This window comes from Mizuhopecten yessoensis, unplaced genomic scaffold (genome assembly GCF_002113885.1).
Source record: "Mizuhopecten yessoensis strain PY_sf001 unplaced genomic scaffold, ASM211388v2 scaffold6363, whole genome shotgun sequence".
NCBI classification, from domain to species: domain Eukaryota; kingdom Metazoa; phylum Mollusca; class Bivalvia; order Pectinida; family Pectinidae; genus Mizuhopecten; species Mizuhopecten yessoensis.
The window spans coordinates 593,863-615,304 of record NW_018406512.1 but is presented as its reverse complement, the minus strand read 5'-3'; the positions used below and the strand labels follow the sequence as shown (position 1 = coordinate 615,304).

The window sequence follows — 21,442 nt, the reverse complement described above, 5'->3', positions numbered from 1 at the left end:
TTTAAGTCATTATTCGCAATCAATGCAGATAAACGTTTATTACAAAATTATTCACAAAAGTTACGTTCGTAATAAGAAGAATGAATAATGAATACGAAAATTACTAACAAAAATTCTTGATAATGATATAAGCGACATAAACCTGAAAACGGAAGAAATGGCAGAACGTTCTGTTTACCGTCAAGTCATTTTGATCTTATTAATACATTTAGGTTGTGCTTTTAGGTATGTATCAAGGCAAATCCATTTTTTCGGTTACAGAGACTTCACAGGCCTAGTTGTCATTACAGATCCATTTCAGGCTAAATCAGCTAAACAATCATAATTCCCCCCCCCCCCCCCCCCCGCAATACATACTTTGTTGACCTAAAACTTTCCTTCACGTTTTGTACTTACTTTTTAAGATGTTCACCTTCCAATAAGTTGAGATAACACTTTTCTTAAACGATTGCTTTCGATTTGATAGTTGGCAATGTTTTTCCTTGACAGTTTTCAATTCGTCATAAGACCATGACCAATCAAAGTATTTTTTGAAATCCTGTTTTTTTGAGTGTCATTTTTTTTCCGTAAGTGCACACTGTCATATGCCAGTGTGAGAATCAAATTCTATTTACCAAATTTATTTATTTATTGATATTAAATGATCTTATTCAACATGATAAATAGTATCAAATTGACTAATGTTAGTTAGTTCAGACTAAGTAAAACTGGAAAGGTTAACCCACTCTACAAAAAGAATGGCAAACATCTACATGACCCGAATGCTTATAGGAAGATCACCATCTCCAGTATGATCGGGAAAGTAGCTGAGAAATGTCATCTTAGATATACAGAAGATCTCATTTTGAGCATTAACAGTCAAAATTACAAACCGGCTTCACTAAAGGAGTCTCCTTAAGATCATAACAGCACTGATGGTGGAAGCTTAAGATACTGGCCAAACTCTAAATTTAGCCTTCCTCGATGCCCGGAAGGCCTTTGATGTTGTTTGACAGGACTTGCTTCGAACGGAAAGTGTACTAGTCCGGAATGTTGGCCAATCAATGGCTCTTTATGAAGGGATGGTACAGCAGTCTTACATCTCAAATCAGCTGGAAAGGCGAAATTTCTAGACTGATCAGAGAATTTCAGGGTGTACGTCAAGGCAGAATATGGTCGCCAACAACCTATAAAGCCATAAATCTCTTGTTGGAAAAGCATGGAACGGGTATACGCATCGGAAATATATATTTAGGAACCCCAACCACAGCAGATGATGAGTGTCTTGCTTCAAATAATCCAGAAAAACTACAGGAGATGTTACATGTACAAGAACTATATGCTAATAAACAGCGCAACCAAATCAGTGAAACAAAATCCAACATATTGGCTTTGAACACAATTGCAAGCTCCACAGACCTTGTCTGCACTATCAACGAATGAGTAATTCCGGAATCAAAAACGGTCACACATCTTGGTATCACTAGGGACAATTATTCAAAATTTGGTACTGATAAAGTAGATGACAGGATTCAAACAGCCAGATGTACGATGTTTGCTCTCATGGGGTCCGGATTTAATGCTTTAAATGGTTTAAACCCATCAGTCACCGTACATATGATGAACTGCTACGTTATTCCAAGACTGCTGCACGGCCTAGACGTTATTAGACTCAAAACCAAAGATATTCAAAATCTGTCAAGAAGATGTTAAAACACATACAATATCTCCCAGAGAGAACAACAGACGCAGCAGTATATCTTCTGTCAGGTGGTCTCCTCCTTGAGGCTTTACTACATCAAAGAATAGTGTGCACCTTACGATCTGTAATGGCAGACCAGTCCTCGACGTTATATCAGATAGTGATCCGTCAATTTGCAACTAAGGAAAGCTCCTCTCATAGCTGGTTTGTCTCGCCATACAGTATTTTGGTGTTCTATGACCTTACGTGCACATGGGACGTTCCAAATGACCCCTCGACAAAAGCCTCGTTGAAGAAAACTGTTACGTGCACTGATTTGCAGTTCTGTATCAACAAATTACTACAGGATACGAAAACAAAATCATCACTCCGTTACATGAATGCCAACTTTATATCCACCTCCAAGCTCAAACCACATGTCTGGGGAAGTGCTGGATATGATACGATAAACATTCTCAAAGCGTTTCTTACACATAACAGGCGAATCGGTCAACATTTGGGGTTCCAGTAGACTCCATATAATTAATGCCTTGAAAGTAGGAGATATAAATATCAGGATTTTGCTTGAATTTTTTTGACCTGATGCTGGAAGATTTATCAATTTTTGCACCATTTCTTTTAGAATATTCAATGTATTTCCATATATATACAGATTATCAATGAATGTTATTATTAAAGTCTCTTAAAATATTATTTGGTATAACTATAGCTATTTGAAATTTTTGAATATATATACATTACTGGGAAAGAATAAACCTAAATACTGTTTCCCTACTTAATATGAATATTTGAGGCGACTAATGAAGGTCTAATGTAGCTATAAGAGTTTATCCTAATGTAGCTAGGGTTTATCTTAACCCTTTCACCCCTATGTAACTTTAGTAGACTCTACCATGTATTGATCTGGATGAGTCCATTATGGTCTACAGTGGTGAAAGGGCTAATGTTACTTTGTAGCTAGGGTTTATCTTTAAGGAATACTGGTAGACCACCATTGATCTGTACCTTTTGTAACACTTGAGATCTCTATCCTCTTTTTTGTCCTACAATGTGTCCCTACTGTTTTACTTTGTTTGGCGTTGTCTCCCTTAAGGCCATGCCACTACTCTGGTTGTCAGAATAATGTTACCAGGTAAAGTGTCATATTTTTGCATGCTACCATGTCCAGGTTGACGTTTCAGTAGGATGGTACTTCAGAGTGACTCTTGGATGGGAATTTTATTCACAGAAATAATTTATTAACACAAAACAGCTATCATCTTTAAAAAGGTATCATAAGGTTTAGTCACAATTCAAAGCCTATCCTGAATTTTGTCACTTCCCTTCCCGGTTAAGAATGTCCTAAGGAATGTTGACAATCTATTTTATTTCAGATTATTTGTTTTCTCTAAAGTGTCAAAAAAGACTTTTCGCATTTCTTCCATGTTGCCGTGTCAAGAAGTTGTACAAATGTTTAAGTTTGGTCATATCTAAATTTCAGAATAAATCAGAAACATAATTGATATAGTTAGAAATTAAATATGTAGCTAGAATTCATTTACCTTCATTCTTATATTCTGATATAATTGTTAACATCTACCACTCAAAATATCTTATATTTATTATAGCACTGTATGGCAACGTTTTNGGGGGGGGGGGGGGGGGGGGGGGGGGGGGGGGGGGCCTGGTTAGCGAAAATAGAGTGCCATTTTTTGGAACACTGATTAAATCTCAATTTTGATAAAGAAAAGAAATGATCATACTCAGGCCTCTCTGGCCCTTAACAGTGCCAATATAATATTAGCAAAATGTAACGAATAGATGCAAATTATTTTATTTGTGCAAATAAGTTTTTGACAGATGTATTGAAAATGTGAAAGAATAAATTCATGCATACATGTATTACAAAATACATGAATATAGTCATAGTGCCATATTTAAATTGTTTTGAGATGTCGAAAAAGGCAAGGGATATTGTCCATAATATGGCAATTTCGTGTAAGAATACCGGGTAGGAACAATTTAAGGGAATATGTATAACATCATTCATGTTAACTTTTACAAATACGCTTGTATTGATTTATTTGTCTATTTATGTTTTCAAAATTCCTATTTATTTATCTGTCGCCCCATCATATTCAAGATATGCTTGGAAATATGTTATACATGTATAAAAAGCCCAAGCAATTTTCTTAGAAGATTGTATGTTTGGGCTCATTGAGTTCTGTCCATGATTGTTCTTTTTTGATTGATTTACAGTGACAGTGTAACTGACAAACCCAAAGCTACGGGGGATGTCTACTGCTGGCATAACTCAGACACATCTCTAGGCACGAATCAGTCATGTTTAACTGGGCAATCCCACCCTGCTTACATGATGTCCAGTTCGACAAACATCACGGAGGACACAGTGAATAATACCACAGGAAACACAACGACACCCGCTCCAAGTACAACAGTCATGCGATGCCTAACATACACCAATGATACAACACTACGTTATCATCAAAACATCATGGGGACTTTGGTGGATACCTGGCGATCGTGTGATTTTGATGGAGTCTGTGATAACAGGACGCTAAATAAAAGTGTGCGGGTAAGATGTTTCTACTACAGCAGTCCGTTGTGTGCAGACTCAAGCTACCCAATGTTAAAATAGTGCAGTGATTGCTGTATTGCTTACATTGGGACCTTAATGTTATAAAGAACATAATTTCAAAATGAAAATAAAATTGATCAGACCTTGAGCTACATGTATACAGTTCCCACAGCTGTTATTACCCCTTGTTGTAATCCCTTTTTGTTACCCCTTGTTGTTACCCCTTGTTATTACCCCTTGTTGTAACCCCTTGTTGTGACCCTTGATGTTACCCTTGTTGTTACCCTTGTTGTTACCCCTTGTTATTACCCCTTGTTATTACCCCTTGTTGTAACCCCTTGTTATTACCCCTTGTTGTAACCCCTTGTTGTAACCCCTTGTTGTAACCCCTTGTTATTACCCCTTGTTGTTACCCTTGTTGTTACCCTTGTTGTTACCCCTTGTTGTAACCCCTTGTTGTAACCCCTTGTTGTTACCCCTTGTTGTTCCCCTTGTTGTAACCCCTTGTTATTACCCCGTGTTGTTACCCTTGTTGTTACCCTTGATGTTACCCCTTGTTGTTACCCTTGTTGTAACCCCTTGTTGTAACCTCTTGTTGTTTCCCCTTGTTGTTACCCCTTGTTGTTACCCCTTGTTGTTACCCCTTGTTGTTACCCTTGTTGTAACCCTTGTTGTTATCCCTTGTTGTTACCCCTTGTTGTTACCCTTGTTGTTACCCTTGTTGTAACCCCTTGTTGTTACCCCTTGTTGTTATCCCTTGTTGTAACCCCTTGTTGTTACCCCTTGTTGTTACCCTTGTTGTTATCCCTTGTTGTTATCCCTTGTTGTTACCCTTGTTGTTACCCTTGTTGTTATCCCTTGTTGTAACCCCTTGTTGTTCCCCTTGTTGTTACCCTTGTTGTAACCCCTTGTTGTAACCCCTTGTTGTTACTCCTTGTTGTTACCCTTGTTGTTATCCCTTGTTGTAACCCCTTGTTGTTCCCCTTGTTGTTACCCATGTTGTAACCCCTTGTTGTTCCCCCTTGTTGTAACCCCTTGTTGTTATCCCTTGTTGTTACCCTTTTTGTTACCCTTGTTGTAACCCCTTGTTGTAACCCCTTGTTGTTACTCCTTGTTGTTACCCTTGTTGTTATCCCTTGTTGTTTCCCCTTGTTGTAATCCCTTGTTGTTACCCTTGTTGTTATCCCTTGTTGTAACCCCTTGTTGTTACCCTTGTTGTTACCCATGTTGTAACCCCTTGTTGTTACCCCTTGTTGTAACCCCTTGTTGTTATCCCTTGTTGTAACCCCTTGTTATTACCCTTGTTGTAACCCCTTGTTGTTACCCTTGTTGTTACCCTTGTTGTAACCCCTTGTTGTTACCCTTGTTGTTACCCCTTATTGTTACCCTTGTTGTTACCCCTTGTTGAATCCCCTTGTTGTAACCCTTTGTTGTTACCCTTGTTGTAACCCCTTGTTGTTACCCTTGTTGTTACCCTTGTTGTAACCCCTTGTTGTAACCCCTTGTTGTTACCCTTGTTGTAACCCCTTGTTGTTACCCTTGTTGTTACCCCTTATTGTTACCCTTGTTGTTACCCCTTGTTGAATCCCCTTGTTGTAACCCTTTGTTGTTACCCTTGTTGTAACCCCTTGTTTTTACTCCTTGTTGTTATCCCTTGTCGTAACCCCTTGTTGTTACCCCTGTTGTTACCCTTGTTTTAACTCCTTCTTGTTATCCCTTGTTGTAACCCTTGTTGTTACCCATGTTGTAACCCCTTGGTGTTACCCCTTGTTGAATCTCCTTGTTGTAACCCTTTGTTTTTACCCTTGTTGTACCCCCTTGTTGTTACCCTTTTTGTTACCCTTGTTCTAACCCCTTGTTGTAACCTCTTGTTGTTAGTCCTTGTTGTTACCCTTTTTGTTACCCTTGTTGTAACCCCTTGTTTTAACTCCTTGTTGTTATCCCTTGTTGTTACCCTTGTTGTTACCCTTGATGTTACCCCTTGTTGTAACCCCTTGTTGTAACCCCTTGTTGTAACCCCTTGTTGTTATCCCTTGTTGTTACCCTTGTTGTTACCCTTGATGTTACCCCTTGTTGTTACCCCTTGTTGTTACCCTTGTTGTTACCCTTGTTGTAACCCCTTGTTGTAACCCTTTGTTGTTACCCCTTGTTGTAACCCCTTGTTGTTACCCTTGTTGTTACCCTTGATGTTACCCCTTGTTGTTACCCTTGATGTTACCCCTTGTTGTAACCCCTTGTTGTTACCCTTGTTGTTACCCTTGTTGTAACCCCTTGTTGTAACCCCTTGTTGTTACCCCTTGTTGTTACCCTTGTTGTTACCCCTTGTTGTTACCCTTGTTGTTACCCCTTGTTGTAACCCCTTGTTGTAACCCTTGTTGTAACCCCTTGTTGTTATCCCTTGTTGTTACCCTTGTTGTTACCCTTGTTGTTATCCCTTGTTGTAACCCCTTGTTATTACCCTTGTTGTAACCCCTTGTTGTTACCCTTGTGGTAACCCCTTGTTGTAACCCCTTGTTGTAACCCTTGTTGTAACCCCTTGTTGTTATCCCTTGTTGTAACCCCTTGTTATTACCCTTGTTGTAACCCCTTGTTGTTACCCTTGTTGTAACCCCTTGTTGTAACCCCTTGTTGTAACCCCCTGTTGTAACCCCTTGTTATTACCCCTTGTTGTTATCCCTTGTTGTTACCCCTTGTTGTTACCCCTTGTTGTAACCCCTTGTTGTAACCCTTGTTGTTATCCCTTGTTGTTACCCTTGTTTAATTTAATCTTGCTTGTAACAAGCATTTCCATTGGCTTAAACATTTATGTTATCATCCCATAACGTAAGAAAATGACGTCGCCATTTGTAACGTCGCTTTTGATTGAGTGATACAGCGGCGCAATAATTTCTAAGAGAAAAGAGTCCATCAATAAAAGTGGATTTCCACAGGGATTGTGTATAGTAGATTAAATTATCAGGATTAACTTGAATATATTTTTCATGTTATGGAGCTATAACACAAAAAACCGGAGTGTACTCTCATCATAAACCACTTCGCGGTTTATTTAGAGTACACTCCGTTTTTTTGTGTTATAATCTCCATAACATGAAAAATATATTCAAGTTAATCCTTAAATAATGGAATTACCGGGTAATGAAATTCTGATATTAAAAACTATTAATGTTTTTTTAAAGTCTGAAATATTTTACAAAGCTTGATTTTTTTATTTGATGTAGTTTTCAAAAACAAAAATTAGCTAATTGAATCAAAATGCTTTGATAATTTGGTGGATTTTTTCAATTAAGGCCAATTTACAACATGGAAATTAGAATATTTCCTTAATTTTTTTATATTTGAATAAAAAGTTAAACATTTTCAACTCTAAAATTTTAAATGTTAATTTTCAGGCTACTATCAATGGCAGTGATGTGTTACTGTTGTGTTGTGAGGGCAATAACTGTAACAGCCTGGTACAGCTCCCTGTGTCGACCCCTGTGGCAACCCCTACCTCCAACAACTCCCACTGCTACCAACTGACCATGGAGGGCAGTGACATGAAGTTACGAGGTCAGAGCCTATGTTGTAGTTTATCAATATAGCAACATAGATATTTACAAAGAACTTAACTTATAGAGGTCATTGATTATTATACAATTGATGCCCTCATTATGGGGTGACATGACGATTTGACCACCTGAGAGTCGTTATGTCACCCGAGGACGGAGATGTATTGAGAACATTAATACATAAGTTATTTCTTATACTATTTGAACAAAGTTAATGAGCAATGTTTATTGGGTAAACTGGGACACATGACAGCAGTGTTTACGACAAACAAATCGTGTGTTTTGCTCAAGAGATGCTTCAAATCTCAGCGACTCAGAGAGAAGGACTGCAGTAAAGAAAAAAAATAGACCAGACCCTTTACTAATGAATCCATCCTTGACTGATTTATACTTTCAGGCTGTAAGACAGCGTGCCACACTGAAGACATGAGGTGTGTAAAGGATACGCTGTACCTGAAGAGTGGCATCATGTCTCAGATGTATAACTGTGACATTGAAAACAAGTGTGCCAACATCAACGAGTCGGAACCAGTCTGTAAAAACGTAAGTTAACCACAACAGAGAGTCAAAGTCAGCCTGTAAAAATGATTTATACAATACACTGTCACATAATTACAGCGATGGTGTCAAAAATATCAACAAATACAACATCACACAGTCAGAACCAGTTTGTAAAAACGTAAGTTAACCACAACAGAGAGTCAAAGTCAGCCTGTAAAAATGATTTATACAATACACCGTCACATAATTACAGCGATGGTGTTAAAAATGTCAATAACCACATCTCAGAGATAGTGGTACCACACATGACTCTCAAAATGTATACACAATAAAATCATGATCGACTAGAAAAATAAGGAATTCCTGACTCAACCTGCAGATTTAACTTTTTAATTTGTTCAATATTTCAGATTTGTGGAAATAAAAAAATCCTATTCAGCAGGATATATAATAATTTTTAGTGTTTTGTTTTTCGTCAATTTTTACGAATGAAAAAAAAAAATTCCACTGCACCTGTGTATCATGGAAATATATGACATGCAGAATGGTGACAAATTAGACCCACTTCACAAATTGATGCTTTGCAGTATGTTATAACTATGTGAGGTATAATGGTAGAGGTGAAGTAGATTGGCCACGAAGCAGTATGTTATAACTGTATGTAAGGTATAATGGTAGAGGTGAAGGAGATTGGCCACGAAGCAGTATGTTATAACTGTATGTAGGGTATAATGGTAGAGGTGAAGTAGATTGGCCACGTAGCAGTATGTTATAACTGTATGTAAGGTATAATGGTAGAGGTGAAGGAGATTGGCCACGAAGCAGTATGTTATAACTGTATTTAAGGTATAATGGTAGAGGTGAAGTAGATTGGCCACGTAGCAGTATGTTATAACTGTATGTAAGGTATAATGGTAGAGGCGAAGTAGATTGGTCACGAAGCAGTATGTTATAACTGTATGTAAGGTATAATGGTAGAGGTGAAGGAGATTGGCCACGAAGCAGTATGTTATAACTGTATTTAAGGTATAATGGTAGAGGTGAAGTAGATTGGCCACGGAGCAGTATGTTATAACTGTATGTAAGGTATAATGGTAGAGGCGAAGTACATTGGCCACGAAGCAGTATGTTATAACTGTATGTAAGGTATAATGGTAGAGGCGAAGTACATTGGCCACGAAGCAGTATGTTATAACTGTATGTAAGGTATAATGATAGAGGCGAAGTAGATTGGCCACGAAGCAGTATGTTATAACTGTATGTGAGGTATAATGGTAGAGGTGAAGTAGATTGGCCACGAAGCAGTATGTTATAACTGTATGTGAGGTATAATGGTAGAGGTGAAGTAGATTGGCCACGAAGCAGTATGTTATAACTGTATGTGAGGTATAATGGTAGAGGTGAAGTAGATTGGCCACGAAGCAGTATGTTATAACTGTATGTGAGGTATAATGGTAGAGGTGAAGTAGATTGGCCACGAAGCAGTATGTTATAACTGTATGTGAGGTATAATGGTAGAGGTGAAGTAGATTGGCCACGAAGCAGTATGTTATAACTGTATGTGAGGTATAATGGTAGAGGTGAAGTAGATTGGCCACGAAGCAGTATGTTATAACTGTATGTGAGGTATAATGGTAGAGGTGAAGTAGATTGGCCACGAAGCAGTATGTTATAACTGTATGTGAGGTATAATGGTAGAGGTGAAGTAGATTGGCCACGAAGCAGTATGTTATAACTGTATGTGAGGTATAATGGTAGAGGTGAAGTAGATTGGCCACGAAGCAGTATGTTATAACTGTATGTGAGGTATAATGGTAGAGGTGAAGTAGATTGGCCACGAAGCAGTATGTTATAACTGTATGTGAGGTATAATGGTAGAGGTGAAGTAGATTGGCCACGAAGCAGTATGTTATAACTGTATGTGAGGTATAATGGTAGAGGTGAAGTAGATTGGCCACGAAGCAGTATGTTATAACTGTATGTGAGGTATAATGGTAGAGGTGAAGTAGATTGGCCACGAAGCAGTATGTTATAACTGTATGTAAGGTATAATGGTAGAGGTGAAGTAGATTGGCCACGAAGCAGTATGTTATAACTGTATGTGAGGTATAATGATAGAGGTGAAGTAGATTGGCCACGAAGCAGTATGTTATAACTGTATGTGAGGTATAATGATAGAGGTGAAATAGATTGGCCACGAAGCAGTATGTTATAACTGTATGTGAGGTATAATGGTAGAGGTGAAGTAGATTGGCCACGGAGCAGTATGTTATAACTGTATGTAAGGTATAATGATAGAGGTGAAGTAGATTGGCCACAAAGCAGTATGTTATAACTGTATTTAAGGTATAATGGTAGAGGTGAAGTAGATTGGCAACGAAGCAGTATGTTATAACTGTATGTGAGGTATAATGATAGAGGTATTTAAGGTATAATGGTAGAGGTGATGTAGATTGGCCATGAAGCAGTATGTTATAACTGTGTGTGAGGTATAATGATAGAGGTATTTAAGGTATAATGGTAGAGGTGAAGAAGATTGGCCACGAAGCAGTATGGTATAACTGTATGTAAGGTATAATGGTAGAGGTGAAGTAGATTGGCCATTTCCTTCTTACCAACACTTTCAATTACATTTTTATTTTAAGACGCTTATATATCACCTAGGTATCATGAAGTATGGCTATGTCAAATAAAACCTTGTACATAAGCTACTTACACTTTTGTATCCTTGATACTGTATAACACGAAATGTTCGGGGGTAATTTCATTTCTGGTTTGAAGCCTGGATTTAGATCGTTTCGTGGTACAAACTTACGTGGATATCCCATATTAACAAACAGTAGACACGTGTATCATTCAAATTCGTGGTTCAATAGCAACCACGAACATCCTGAATGTTTATACACAACAAACATTTCATGTAATTCAGTATGATGAAACATTCGTATTTATTTGTATTTTAACAGTACACGACAGGTGCTAACAACACGCGTGAAGTGTGCTGTTGTAAGGGAGATTATTGTGTGAAGCCAGACCAGACGTATGATGAGCCAAAAAAAGAAGATATGAACAGTGCCTGTTCTGTGTTACCAATCAACAGTACCAACCACCATCCACCTGGTACTCCGTCCCCAAAGAAGACTAACTGGCTGTTTGTTGGAGGTGTGATTGCAAGCGCAGCAGTGGCCATACTGCTGGCCCTGCTCGTCGTCATAGTGATCATGAGGGTGAAGAGGCAGGCCAAACAGAACAACCGACTTACCCTGTCCTACACCAGGCTTTCGGCAGACAGAGTGCCGGACGATGATGAGGATGTACAGATGCTGCTTTCCTAGACTGGGTGTCCTTTGGTACACTCGTCCTTAACCCCTAGACTTGCTGGAGTGACTACTGAAGTAGAGTTCAAGGTGGAGTCTATTGTCCCAAACACTCCAAACAAAGTTCAAGGTTACTAAAACTCTTATCCCAAACACTCCAACCAAAGTACAAGGTTACTAAAACTCTTATCCCAAATACTCCAACCAAAGTACAAGTTACTGAAACTCTTATCCCAAATACTCCAACCAAAGTACAAGATTTTTTTTTTGTCCTAATAACATTTACAAAAACACAAGGTAGAAATAATTGTATTCAGATTCCGGTCCAATACTGTTTTCATTTGAAAGTGCAAGCTAGAGACTCTTTGATACTTATTCTTCTCCTAATCTTAAACCTTAAAGTACAAGGTAATACATGTACACTTAACTGTACATATTCCAGAAGACCTGTATTCAATGCAAGCATCTGATATAATAATATTTTAGCTATAGTGTTTATTTGTTAATATAAAGATTTGTGTTGCGTACTGTGCAGGCTTTCTTCCTCAGTGTTGTCTGACACACAGATAGCCATTTAAAAAAAGAAATTGTTAAAATTAGGGAATATTATAAAGTTTTTGTTGTGTATGACAGATATGTGCTTTCCTGTTTTATTTGGAGTAGTAAGTGTTATGGTAATTTGTGATAAAACACCCTAAGGATAACACTGGTAATTTGTGATAAAACAACCCTAAGGATAACCCTGGGGGTGAGCTAGAAGGAAGACACATGGGGAACATTTTAGGAAGTGTGTGGTAATGTCTTAGTGTGATGGGATCTCATGTTTTATATATATATTTATTCACATTCATATAACAATGTTGTGCAATGATGTATCAACCTGAAATGATTGTATACAACATTCCCATTGGGGTTTGCCGATATATGTTCCTTAAAATAAACCCACAGATAGCAGATTATCTCCCTTTGCTGTGTTTTTAATATACCAGGTATGTACATTTTTATAATATTTGGTTGCCAAGGGAAAGATATAATTCATTATTTCTAAAATTTCAATTTGAAATTTCTTACAAAAATCTATAATCTATCCAAAGATAATAATTCTTGTTAAATACTTATTTTTGTTAATAAATATATACCCCTGTACCACAATTTGATGATTGGCGGATATCATTCATTGCATCCTACCGTAATATTAGCACTGCCATGAAATTCAATATAAATGAGATGTATGATTCTTTTTCGGATAGCGCTTTGTCAATGGGCCAATGGAAGGGTCATCCTAGAGCACATTTGTTTCACTATATCTCGCCCTATTCAACCTGTGAAGGCTTGACCCAACTGATTTTTTATGCATTGAAATGTTGGATACAAAGCCATTTGCAATTGGCAAGAATTCCAGCTCCACAAGTTTTGGATCGTATATGTAAATATTTATCATAATATTATATTTCTAACATACTTTTCTTTGGAAGTAACTTTTTAAAGTCGTGAAATTTTATTCTAAGGATAAAGAAGGTCAAAACTTTAGTCATTTGAAATTTCCCGGTGTTCCAGTAAAGTGAAAAATTGTGGCCATCAGTGTTATAAAGGGATTTGGTCATCAATGTAGCTGACATAAAAAATAGTTAATTCAGAAAAAAGGAAAGAAGGGAGCATGGAAAGGTTGGCAGTAAGCAAGATGACTATTAAACAAGGACTATTAGATTTGAGATTTTACTGCCGATTTATCAGTGTAAGCGTACAGATCTAGATTTGTGATCGTAGGTATTGTTTCAGAGGTCTTCAACTGCAATTTCGATGTAAATGATATTTTTCAATATTTTCATTTGATATATTTACTGTATAATAAGGATAGCGATTATTGAATCGGTGTTTAAAGTGTTTTATGTATTACTGGTCAACGTAATTAATGTGGTGACCATTACTATAATCTAATAATCACAGGTGCTGCTGCTATTCTCCATTTGATATTTTTATGTTACTGAGAAAAAGTTAAATAGTGTAAATAATAATAAATATAATGTTATTTTCTTTAAAAAAAACAATGCCTGAAAACTAATTATTCCATGGTACAGATTGAAAGCTATAAACATTGTAATGTACTGGATGGCCTTTGATCAAATGATTCGTTCCTTGGTAGCTCCAAGTCCTCAATAAGATGTTTTTATTTTATCCACTGCATACTAGAAATGGTCGCTGCTGTATATAGTACGTAGATCTGACAAAATGAACACTTTGTGTAAAATATTTGACAAAGATATACAATATATATAATTACAATGTTTAAATCGTACCTTGGAAAAATGTCTTCAAAAAATCTACATCAATTATAACCATTATTAAAGCGACATATTTCATATTTTGCTGAAGTAAATTTGTCCCTAGTAACAAGAGCTAATGACTGGATGTACTGAAATATCACAGGTGATATTTATACTGGAACGTTTAGAAGCCTTTGATGCAGTAAAAGAATCGTAATGTTTTCTATCTTACTGACAATAGTACTTTATTGATGATAATCAGAACCTAATAAGCTTCAGGGAGTGTATTGAAGAATAAGGAATATATAATGCAAACTTCATAATGTTAGCTTCAGGGAGTGTATTTAACTCATTCACCCCAGAAGACTCATTTGAACTCTTCCAATTCAAAGGTTGGAATAGTTCATTATAAAATTCCAGGGGTGAATGATTTAAAATTAAGGAATATATAATGTAAACTTCACAATGCTTGTATGATGTATAACTTGTTGAAGTCGTTTTTTTTGTAACTTAAGTGCCATGTAATATTATGAAATATTTGTTGTTCTAGTCTTATCAATGCCATAGATAGATAGGAGGTGCCCTGGTTCTGTCTGAGATTCACACAGTCGTGAACTAGGAGGTGTCCTGGTCCTGTCTGAGATTCACACAGTCGTGAACTAGGAGGTGTCCTTGTTCTGTCTGAGATTCACACAGTCGTGAACTAGGAGGTGCCCTGGTTCTGTCTGAGATTCACACAGTCGTGAATTAGGAGGTGTCCTGGTTCTGTCTGAGATTTACACAGTCGTGAACTAGGGGGTGTCCTGGTTCTGTCTGAGATTCACACAGTCGTGAACTAGGAGGTGTCCTGGATCTGTCTGAGATTCACACAGTCGTGAATTAGGAGGTGTCCTGGTTCTGTCTGAGATTCACACAGTCGTGAACTAGGGGGTGTCCTGGTCCTGTCTGAGATTCACACAGTCGTGAATTAGGAGGTGTCCTTGTTCTGTCTGAGATTCACACAGTCGTGAACTAGGAGGTGTCCTGGTTCTGTCTGAGATTCACACAGTTGTGAACTAGGAGGTGTCCTGGTTCTGTCTGAGATTCACACAGTCATGAACTGCTCCTTTGTTCTTGGTGATTGGTATGAATAAACCGGTGCAAAGTACAAAACTAATCAATCTAAACGACACAATGATTGTTCATGATTAATTGAAATTGAATTGTTTAACTTATTTCTAGCTAAACACTAGTAAAGGTAGGCTAATTAGAATTATATTACTGTGTTACGTAATGAGTAATAATAGAGGGTATCTTATATAGGTTATGTGGAAATGTGGAACTTTTGACCGTAGGTGAAATGTGTAACTTTTGACCGCGGGTAAACATACTTTATGTAACTAATGATTGTTGGATAAGGTTATAATGTACTTCCCCTTCCTGTGTTGTTTTTATCAACTTGTTATTTTAAGAAGTAGTGACGATTGTTAAAATAACAAATCTCATTATAACAATTTAAAGGTGTATTTAGATAACAAATCTGTATAACAGATTCATACAAAGATTTGAACAGAAGTGAGTTTTTTCTTTCCGTGTTTTTTTATTACACCATTTGTATGTTTAGGGTACTATAGCCTCAAGCTTCACGCCTGATTGTGTGTATTCCCACTGTATATAGAAACCATCACTCCACTAATTAGAGGAAAGCAATATTTTAGATATCTTTTAGATCTTTTTTGGTATCTGAATCACATACATGTACAAATGTGGTATACAAATGTTGATGTGGCTTTAAAGAAACATGCAATGCATATGTTTGTATGTATATAGTAATGTAAGAGATTAATATTATTATTGTGTGATTCTGTAATTATGTACATAGTTTATGTTAGTATCACTGTCTATTCTGCCCTTTCAATGACATTGAAGATCAAGATCTGTTACCTTTATAAAGATGCTCAACTTTTTGTATATCACACTTGCAAGTACAGTGTACATGATATGTATTTGAAACTTTATATTGCGTGACATGGTATAACTAAACTTGCATTTTCAATAAGATTGGCTATTTTTAGGATGCCTGAGACGAAGTCTCAAGTGACCTATTCTAATCGCCTTTTGTCCGTCGTGCGTCCGGAAACAATTCACATTTTTTACTTCTTCTCAGAAACCGCTGATTCGATTTCAATAAAATTTAGCAGGAACCTTCTTTGGTCAAATTTGCACCAAAATTGTGAATTGAATGGTTCCCACCCCCAGGGGCTCTGAGGGGTGGGGCTAAAAGTGGTCAAATTGGCTTAAATTTTTTAAATCTTCTTCTCCAGACCCAAATATGCTGGAAACCAATACTCTTCATTGGTGGAAGGGTCTTGAAGTACTTTATCAAAATTGTGAATTTCATGACCCTCGAGCTTCACGTTTGCCACTGGGGAGGGGGTGAAATTATAGGAAAATGCAACTTTAGGGAACATTAAAACTTGATTTACATTATAACCTTGAGATGACAGTTTGATACTTTGACATTTCTAACCCTGTTTCATCCCCAGGGTCTGAGGGGCGGAGCCAAAATGGGGTCATATAGCCAGAAATTTCAACAGTCATCTTCTCCAGACTGAAATAGGCTGGAAACCAATATTTGTCAAAGAAGGAAGGGTCTTTAGGTGCTTTATCAAAATTGTGAATTTCATGACCCCCAGACTCCATGTTTGCCCCTGGGGAGGGGGCGAAGTTTACTATAGTTTATATAGGAAAATGATACTTTTGGGTATATTTGGTTCAATTTCAATTGGAAATTATTCAAACTTGACAAACATTAAAACTATGAAAGGACGGTTTGATACTTTGACAGTTTGAGCCAAGGCCCGTCCTAAAGGGCTGAGGGGCTGGGCTAAAAGGGGTCAAATTGGCTTAAATTAAAAAATCTTATCCTGACCAAGATATGCTGGAAACAAGTAATCTACATAGATAGAAGGGTCTTACAGCGCTTTATCTCGTGGGGATGGGGTAAAGTTTACTATAGTAATATAGAAAAATGATACTTTTGGTTATATTTGGTTCATTTCCAATTGGAAATCATTGAAACTTGAGAGACATTATAACTTCGAAATGACAGTTTGATTCTATGACAGTTTGGGCGTTGGCCATCTTGGAACTCTTCTCCAGATTCAGATATGCTGGAAACAAATAATCTTCATAGATGGAGGGGTCTTTCATGACCCCCAGGCTCTACTTTTGCCCCTTTGCAGGGGGTTTAGTTTACTACAGTTTGTATAAGAAATTGATACTTTTGGGTGTATTTTGTTCATTTTCAATTGGAAATATTATAAACTTGATTGAAATTATAACCATGAGATGACAGTTTGATACTTTGAAGATTTACATAACTCAGGTGATCGTTAAGGCCCATTGGTCTCTTGTACTAGAGTAAGCTTTACCAGATATGAAATAAAAGTGGTGATGTCTCTTGTTAGTAAGATTCACTAGGTATGTAATATAAGGCACATACATCTCAACATGATGAACCGTCTACTGTAATAGGTCAGCTTATTGATAATTATAAGCATCTTGCTATACATTTGATTACACGCTAGCGATAGGCTCTGTACAGTTTTACGTACTTCTGATGTATACGTACCAGACAGTATGTATAGGCCTACACCTTCTTTTATATTGTTGCATCATATCAGTAACTATGACACAGATATACCTGCTTAATTATGCAAAGAAAATCCGTCCGATTTTTTCTAGCGTATTTTTATATTATTATTGACAAATTCTTTGCATGAAAAGACAAAATAGATATTTTTGACAATTAAATACAGATTAAAAACAAAAAACTGCCAGATTGATATGAAACTTATATAAAGATGAAAAATTCCAATATTGATGAGTGTTATGAGCTCAAAGTCTATGGAAAAGTGGTAATGACTGTATGAAATACGCAGTCTTTAGAACGAATTTCCTTGTCCTTTATTTTTGTGTGTATGGAACACGAAGTAGACCTGTAAAATATATATACAAATTGTATGTGTGAAAACCTGATTCCATGATTTAAAAGACTGTATTTTTTAAATATATAACAAACATTTATGAAATAACTATTGGTAAACTAAAAATAAGTCTCCTTGTAAAGTCCTTTTGAATTCAAACAAAAATAAGGAGATTTAAAATAATCAGATTTTTAAATTTTGTCAATTTGTGGTATAATATCAACATGAGAAAAAGAGGGACATTGAATATGGATTTCAATCTCAGAATAAAATCTCTGGTATGTTCAAATTTTCCAGTATTCTGAAGTCAAAAGAGGGCTTTCAGTAGACCCTTCTTGAGAGTGTTCTTTTGACTCCCGGAAATGAGATTTAACTAATCGGTTTTGAAGGACAGATCTCTTTAACTCATTCACCCCTGAAATTTCATAATGAACTATTCAAACCTTTGAATTGGAAGAGTTCAAAGGTGTCCTCAGGGGTGAATGAGTTAACATACATTTGGACTCTCCAAAATCCAGGAAAAAATCAGTTTGAGTTCTGAAATTACAAAATGTGTCAAATGAAAGCCCTGTCGAAAGTGTATAGGCCAACATGTTTACCTAGATTACTAATCTTATTATGTAAAAGATATGTACTTCCAGTTCTAATTGAATTAGTTGTGTTTTCATTGTGGAAAACCGACCTTATGAAATAATCAATTGTTGTTGCAGTCATAGGAATATGTTATTGTGTTCTTGATAAAACATTTTGAATAACATTGTATGTGGATTAATACACAATTTTCTCTCTCACTGTTGACTTTGCTTAAATTTGATACCTAGTACAAAAGAAAGCTCTCTTCAACTGAACTGCCCAAACATCCGATAGTGATGTACTTTTAAAATTAACAGAATATGTACATGTATATACTGTATATATAGTGTTGGGATGTTACATGGTTATATGAAGGTACATGTAATACTGTGTGATATATGTGTAAATACAGGTTAAGTGATTCACAGTTTTTGGAGTTTGATGTTGTGGTCCTCTAGTAGTAGGGCTGAAGTAATGAGGCTCCACTGGTGTATCAGTGAAGCTCTGAAAGCACAAACACTGATGTCTGGCTCATGGTTTTTTATTTTTCAGAGCCAAATTAATATTTTCATTTTCATCAATGACATACTGAGATTTAAAAATAAAAATTCATGTACTGTGATGTTATACATCTTTTATTCTCTTTAGACAATAGAAAAAATGCTACTGATATTTATAACTTTTGAGAACATTTTTCAACAAATTAGTTACGTTTAGATCTATGGTCATTAACAAACTATTTAGAGAATCACATTCTTACTGTGATCACGGAAATTTGTATCTCTTATATGTCTGTGTACCCTTGTGTTCGTGATCACAAGATTATACTGAGACTTCAGTCATCATTCAGTATCTAGACTTCTAGAGTGTGCAATGCTAGATGTGTTTTTAATATCCATTTGTAGTCATGTGATATATAATCCGTAGTCGTGTGATATATAACTCGTAGTCATATGCTGTATAAACCGTTCACCAAAATAACCACTCCATGTTGCTGTAAGGTCAGGTATAAACGGAATGTTAACAGATTTGAGAACAATGCAAAATGGTCGAACTATTTTCGTGCTTACATAATTTAAATGTCCTAAATTACAGGGTTTCGGAACAAGTTATTTTGCGAATTGTAAGCTGTGTGAGAAACGTTATTCATGTAATGAGAAAGACATCTTGGAAAGTCTCGATCACTAATGACTGTTAGCGTCTGTTGAGGGCACTGAAGGAATTAAGTAATGGCCATGCCGTATGATTAACTATAACGAGGGGAAAAGGACGAACAAACTAGTGTCACCTGTGTATGGCGATCAATGCGCGATAGCAGAAGTACTGTAAACACAGTTACAATGTGATTGTACTCACTCTGCATACCCATATTGCATTGCACTGGTGCAATTAATGTGTGGTGTATTAACTTCGATGAGATTGTTCAATGCTCTTTGTTCAAAGTGGAAAGATTGTCTGCTTTCATTTCAGTTGTTCGATAATTTTCATAATTAAAGAAATGTATTCAAATTTGAAAAAAATTGCATCAATATTATTATATAACGTCGCTAAATTTCAATACCATTTTTTCATTGTCAAAACATGAAGCAAGAACAGGGTCCGTATTCATAAACCTTTCTCATTAAAAGCGGGCCCAGATATTGAAACAAAGAGATGCAGTTTTCATCAAGATTTCAAACCTAGAATATTTCGTCTGACGAATATTTGTTTGATAACGTTACTTGTTTGAATAGTGTCACATGATCTGTATGTGTCACATGATTTGTTTGTATCACATGATCTGTTTGTATCACATGATTTGTTTGTATCACATGATTTGTTTGTATCAATGATATTTTGTGTCACATGATCTGTTTGATATTATCACGTCTTGTTTAATATTGAAATACAATTGTTGGATAGGTCACATTTTCTGTTTGAACGTGCTTCATTTTGGATATCACATGATCAGTTTATGATCTATTTGTATCACATGATCTGTTTGAAAGGTCACGTTTTCTGTTTGATAGTGCTTCTCTTTGGATATCACATGATCAGTTTGACAGTGGCACATGATCAGTTTGGTAGTGTCACATGATCAGTTTGGTAGTGTCACATGGTCAGTTTGGTAGTGTCACATGTAGACTGATAGTGTAGATTACAATGTAAAGTATACATTCCATCTTACACCTCATTTTATCACTAGTTTTATGTTTTCTCAGATTATTAATCTTCATTTGAGTTGATATATCAACGAATACATTATTACCTAAATATATCATCAAATAATTGATATGTATGGGAAAGCATCACATGAAGTGCCTTTAGTTACAGTTGTTACACTATCACGTATATATATATTTAAGTACTTATAATTCAATTAGATGTATGACCCGTATACTAGGATTTCCTCTGTCACTAATCCGCAGTAGCTCCCTATGGTTGGTAATATCACCAACTCAATGTTGATATTCATTGTTCTTGTATTGTAACGTTTTCTTCCCCTATAATTGTCTGACTTGTACGAAATCCATGTTTTAGAGAAGGGAATACACTGTGATGCTATGTTCATGTATATCGTGTTATCATTCATGTCTCAATATGCTTCAAATAAAATACTAATTTCATTACACAGACTGTTTTAAGTGTTGTTTATAAAGATTGTGTCTAGACCAGTGATCACCTTTTTATTATAATAACAATTCTGTTGCAAGTCCTATATAGGTCTAAACTCTCGGGAGAAAACTTGCAATCATAGGGCTGTGAACGCATTGCGATCAGTGTCATTTTAAAGCTTCTCCTGCTTCGAATAACGTGAGAACATTGTCAAGAGGCAAAGGAATAACGCGTGAACTGATCGTTACAGAAGCTTATCTAGAAATATATTGATTATATGAGGAATGTCAATATACCTATTGAACCAAATTTCAGAAACAATAAAACACCTTATAATTGGAATGGGATTCATCACTTTGGAATTAACACAAACAGGAATTGAAAACTTATTGTTCGACCTTTCGAAATCGTCTGTTT

The 21,442-nt window shown here is 36.3% G+C and overlaps 1 protein-coding gene across 1 annotated transcript; it reads left to right on the top strand.

Annotated features, from left to right (window-relative positions):
• Positions 1-139: 139 nt before the first annotated feature.
• On the top strand, positions 140-16,602 carry LOC110452049. Its single transcript, XM_021500321.1, has 5 exons — positions 140-225; positions 3,920-4,256; positions 7,649-7,808; positions 8,205-8,350; positions 11,275-16,602. Exons 1-5 carry the CDS (start codon positions 158-160, stop codon positions 11,641-11,643), a joined length of 1,080 nt encoding a protein of 359 aa, XP_021355996.1. The 5' UTR covers positions 140-157; the 3' UTR covers positions 11,644-16,602.
• The last annotated feature ends 4,840 nt before the right edge of the window (positions 16,603-21,442 follow it).

What these genes read in the sequence shown, in the direction of transcription:
- LOC110452049 (XM_021500321.1), top strand. Translation starts at nt 158, where the DNA reads ATGGCAGAACGTTCTGTTTACCGTCAAGTCATTTTGATCTTATTAATA. An exon ending in CGCTAAATAAAAGTGTGCGG is followed by an intron (nt 4,257 to 7,648) that starts GTAAGATGTTTC and finishes GTTAATTTTCAG; the next exon opens with GCTACTATCAATGGCAGTGA. An exon ending in CAGTGACATGAAGTTACGAG is followed by an intron (nt 7,809 to 8,204) that starts GTCAGAGCCTAT and finishes TTATACTTTCAG; the next exon opens with GCTGTAAGACAGCGTGCCAC.